Source organism: Engraulis encrasicolus, chromosome 16 (assembly GCF_034702125.1).
Source record: "Engraulis encrasicolus isolate BLACKSEA-1 chromosome 16, IST_EnEncr_1.0, whole genome shotgun sequence".
NCBI classification, from domain to species: Eukaryota; Metazoa; Chordata; class Actinopteri; order Clupeiformes; family Engraulidae; genus Engraulis; species Engraulis encrasicolus.
In genome coordinates this window covers 37,980,424-37,985,423 of record NC_085872.1, presented here as the reverse complement: position 1 = coordinate 37,985,423, position 5,000 = coordinate 37,980,424, and the positions used below count along the sequence as shown (strand labels likewise).

The 5,000-nt window shown below is 44.1% G+C and overlaps 1 protein-coding gene across 1 annotated transcript in view; it reads right to left on the bottom strand.

Annotated features, from left to right (window-relative positions):
- kcnab1b (potassium voltage-gated channel subfamily A regulatory beta subunit 1b) overlaps window positions 1-5,000 on the bottom strand; it is a 76,709-nt gene that overhangs the window by 24,068 nt on the left and 47,641 nt on the right. Inside the window, exons 6-7 of the mRNA XM_063219561.1 lie at window positions 4,430-4,474; window positions 490-534 (exon numbers count right to left, since the gene is read on the bottom strand). Coding sequence (XP_063075631.1) covers window positions 490-534; window positions 4,430-4,474 — 90 coding nt within the window. The remainder of the gene's footprint in view (window positions 1-489; window positions 535-4,429; window positions 4,475-5,000) is intronic.

The following is a 5,000-nucleotide window of genomic DNA, read 5'->3' as shown; positions in this document are numbered from 1 at the left end:
AAAACAATTATTCTTAAACCTCAGACACTGTATCTATTTTGTAATTCCTTTTCCTGGTTCAATCAGTTTTTCATCGCCAGTCATCCTCTGTCTGAATACCTGCAGGCTGATGTCATTTGGCAGTTTAACAGCTTGTTGCCAGAGACTGGTTTCTCTTAGATGTTGGGCTCATTACAAACTATCGGAAGTTTAGGTACTGTGGAATAAGTGGTGCAACAGCTATGTAATGTCAATGTTAGACCTAAACCATACACCATGAATTAACTTCTACTTTAAAGCTAGGTTCACACACATTGCAGCTATTTACTAGCTTCTCGCTTGCTCGCCTGCTCGCCACTCTCTCATGGAACGTTCGCTGAAAGTTCCCGCGGCTTTAACTGCCAATGTAGACGTGCGACGTGTGTGAGCCTAGCTTTACTCCTGACACCTCTGGAATATCATGTGTTGTTTTTAAATTTAAAGGAAACAAATGGACCCGTGGGAACTTACTTTCCTCCCCAGTACAGTTTGGTTGTGATCACCAGACTTGATCTCCTGCAACACAAGACAAGACGAGAGAAGACAAGCAGCCAGACGTTACTCCATGCACTTGGTAATGCAGAAACCACACTCTGAAATACAATCAACGCATGACAGTCACTGCACAGGGCTCAAATCACAACATGTAGGCCAGTGGTTCTCAACCTTTTTTTGAGCAAACACCCCCTTCATCCATCATTACCCTTCCAACACCCCCTTAGTACTAAAAAATAAAATAGATTAACAGCACATAACAGAGTGTGTCAGGGGTTAAATGTTATAGGTTTGGTAGCCATGGTGCCTCCATTAAACCCTTAGTGCAGAGCATTTTATAACCTTGCTGTCACCAAAGTTGTAGTGGCTACGTCTTAATCTGTTACTCAAAGGCTCTCTGTATTGTCATTGCAATGTTGTTATGAATTAGTTGAGTATTTTCAGCGTATAGTGCATAGGCCCGCCGGAGACTCCATCTGCACTAAGAGGCTACTGCACCTAAATTGCCCCTCCTGAACTGTATTATCGCTAATGCTCAAGAGCCCCTGTTGAGAAACACTGATGTAAGCCGATCTCAGAGGACAGGGCTCCGATGCCATTACATGCTCCTGTTCTGTAGGGGTTTGAAGGTAGGGTGCGCACATCCACAGATAGTTGTCCAGGTGCCAGACAAAAAGTAGTAGGTAGTGTGATGAAGCGGTCTGCACACTGTGTATTAACTCCAAAAATACTTTATTTCATTTAAACATATGGCAACGTTTCGATCCAACAGAGGGATCTTCCTCAGGCCTGAGGAAGATCCCTCTGTTGGATCGAAACGTTGCCATATGTTTAAATGAAATAAAGTATTTTTGGAGTTAATACACAGTGTGCAGACTGCTTCATCACACTACCTGTTCTGTAGGGGGTCACCTCCGATGTGACAACCAGACCAGTCATCTGAGCACCGGCCTACTGTATATGGTCAGATGACTCAAGGCTTCACCCCTCCACTCCCACCATAGAGTGAAATGTTTCGTCATGAAACTGACTGCAAAGTCAAAAGGTGTTGTGAGACTGCAAGACTGCAACACAACAGTGCAGGATTCCTTTCAAAAACTAGCGTCTCCTCATCTGATGCCTCATAGAGGTCAATAAATAAAGAGGCCAAGCAAAAGAGGATGATCAAACCATTATACTGTATGAGGTGTTGTATTCAAAATATGGGTAAGAAAATTGTAGTAATTTGGTTTTGTCACAAAACCAAAAGTTTTGTCACAAAAGTTTTGTCACATTATTGGGTCAACTGGTTTGTTAAGTCACCACAATGAGCAGATTAATGTGAGACCTATTGTAGGAATCAAGTAATATTTATGGTTTAATGGCTCATTCTTTTGAAACTTGGCTGTCGATAGACCCAAGTTTGTTCTCCTGTTTCATCCGTTGTAAATGTTTTCTATTGCAACAGTAAGGACAATACAAATGTCTGAAAACACTAACGCAGAGTACACCGAACTGCTTTGTGTTTCCGAATCCTGATCTGAGTACTAGTTTTATTGCACTTTCCCGAGGTGGAGGTCTGGCTTTCCGAATATTGAGTTTCAAAAGAAGGAGCCATAAGAAGACATCAGGTAATATTTATGGTATAACAAGACATCAGGATTGGCCCTGCCATGGCTAACCGGTAGGGCGCTCGCCTGCCATGCGGCTGACCCAGGTTCAATTCCCAGCCCGCGTCCTTAGCCGACCCCTCCCCATCTCTCTCCCCATTCGCTTCCTGTCCATCTCTCACACTGTCCTATCAAATAGAGTCGAAAAAGACCACAGCAAAAACTGTAACAAGACTCCATGGTCAGAGCATTCTCATGTGGCTGCCACCCACTCCTTCCCCCTCCCCATTCCATATTCATCTCAGCATGGTAACTATGCCGTTGCCAGGCACCTCGTCTCAGAGAGGCGTGTAACCCTTGGAGACCTTCAGAGCTGATTGAAAATGTATTAGATCAATATTACAGTATGTCTACACACACACACACACACACACTACAAGCACACTCACACTCATGCACGCACGGACATAGGCACATACACACGCACGTTGCGCTACACAGCATAAGTAATAAAAAGGGATTGGCCAAACCCAGGTCAAATTGAATGCAATTGAAATCGACACGGAGTGCTTTCATGCACGTCATTTTGGTTTGGGGAGTATTTTCCAGCGCATCACAGGGTTTCCCCAATGAGGTTCCATGTTGTTGGAGCCTCGCAGCGGTGGTCTGTCTGGGCTTTGACTGTGCTTTTCTCTACACCAGACAATAGCTCCCAAACCAAAATTGCAGAGTCAAGCGCTCTTTGTTGATTTTCACAGTCATTTGCACTCGGTGTGACTATACAGGACAGGGAAACTAATTGGAAAAAAATATACTGTAACAAGTCAATTTATTCACTTTGCCCAAAATCTTTTGATGGCAACAAAACACTGCAGTTACTACACCAAACTAAGCTGGTCAGTGCTGATAGATTCGGACAATTGCAACACAGACACAGACACACACTCACACACACACACACACACACACACACACACACACACACACACACACACACACACACACACACACACACACACACACACACACACACACACACACACACACACACACACACACACACACACACACACGCACACGCACACTTTTCCTTTCACCAGTCTACCGCTTTTGCCCATTACATCACTACACCCCTGTCACCACAGTGCTAGCTCTCCTGGCCTCAATCTCTCAGGTAATAAAGAATGACCTTGTAACATCACTTCACAAGCCTGGGGGACACACTCTCTATCTCGAACAGACTGATCTCTATCTCTTCATCTTCCATCACTTCTTGACTTCCTGGCTGCATGGCGTCCCCTTAATGTTTCTTTCTCCTCCCCGTCCGTCTCCCACCTCTCAAGCCACTGTCTCTCTCTCATTCCCTCACACACTGTAAGTGTTTGTGCACACAGACACAGACAGACAGACAGACAGACAGACAGACAGACAGACAGACAGACAGACATACACATACAAAAACACACGCACGCAGAGGCGCACACACACGCTCGCACACATGCACGCACACATTATTCTTTCACCCATTAGATTCTTGACAGGTGATTTAAACACCCACTCCAGAAAGAGCACTTGTTGCCAATTTGAATTGTGGATAAATCGAAGCAAGAGAGCTCTGCTGTAGCTAGCTCCGCTGCTCTGGCTCCAGAGTCACCTGGCTACTCTATGGGAGAGCATGGCCACAGGGTCTAATGGCACAAATTTAAACCGGACGTGACTAGAGTGACACCAGCGACGGAGGTAATTAACTTTTATATGGAGTTGCTGGCGATAGAAGAGATGAGAGCGATTTGGACGTCACTTCAGCGGCAGTTTGTAGTTGAACTATGCTAGTATGCTAATTATGCTAATAGCTTATGCTAATTAGCTATTATTAGGTTCAGCGATAGCCGCCGCAGCCAGTGGGAATGCCGGAATGCTTGCATTCTGTTTTTAACAGGCATACAATCTATAATTCTATCACTTGTGTCGCTTTTGCTATGAATACATTCTTTGTAGCTGGATACACACACACAGACACACACACACACACACACACAGACAGACAGAAACACACACACACACACACACACACAGAAACACGCACGCACGCACGCACGCACGCAGGCACACACACACACACACACACACACACACACACACACACACACACACACACACACACACACATACACACACACACACACACACCAAACAGACTAGTAGTGACTCTCAACAGCGACTCTACAGCAAAATCCAAACAAATCCACAAAGAATTTCATTTTGTCAAAACCCAGACTTGTAACCAAACAAATATCACACAGAAACAAATTGAAAAGATGAAATACCTCCAGCACTTTTTCTTGATGATGTTTCCAAGGATTACTTCAGCTCTAGAAGGGAGGAAGCCCACACGCACGCACGCACGCACACACACGCACACACACACACACACACACAAGCGCAGATATTAAAAAAGACGTGTGTGTGGGAGTCTGAAAGAACATCTATGCAGCTCACCTTTGCCCCTTATTGGTTTTCATCACCTTAAATACAGTACAGATGATATTTACCTAGCAGTGCTATGCAAAGTCAACTGAGAGCTAATGTACGCCAACTCAATATGAGCACACTTCTGAAGCTGTTCGTTGCGAAGTTTAAAGGTGCACTGTGTAAGATTTTCAATACTTTATTTCCATAATTTATGCTGCTCATACACAAATGTGAATTATTTTCATGAATACTAACCACCATCAAATTCTAAGTGTTCGTTATTCTAAGTGCATGTATTCATAACTATGAGCACACTTCTGAAGCTGTTTGTTACAAAGTTGAAAGATTTACTGTATACTGACCCTACATAGCTCAAATGGGGGTGCAGAAGTAACCCAAAGGTTTATTGCGAATGCTGAAGATCTC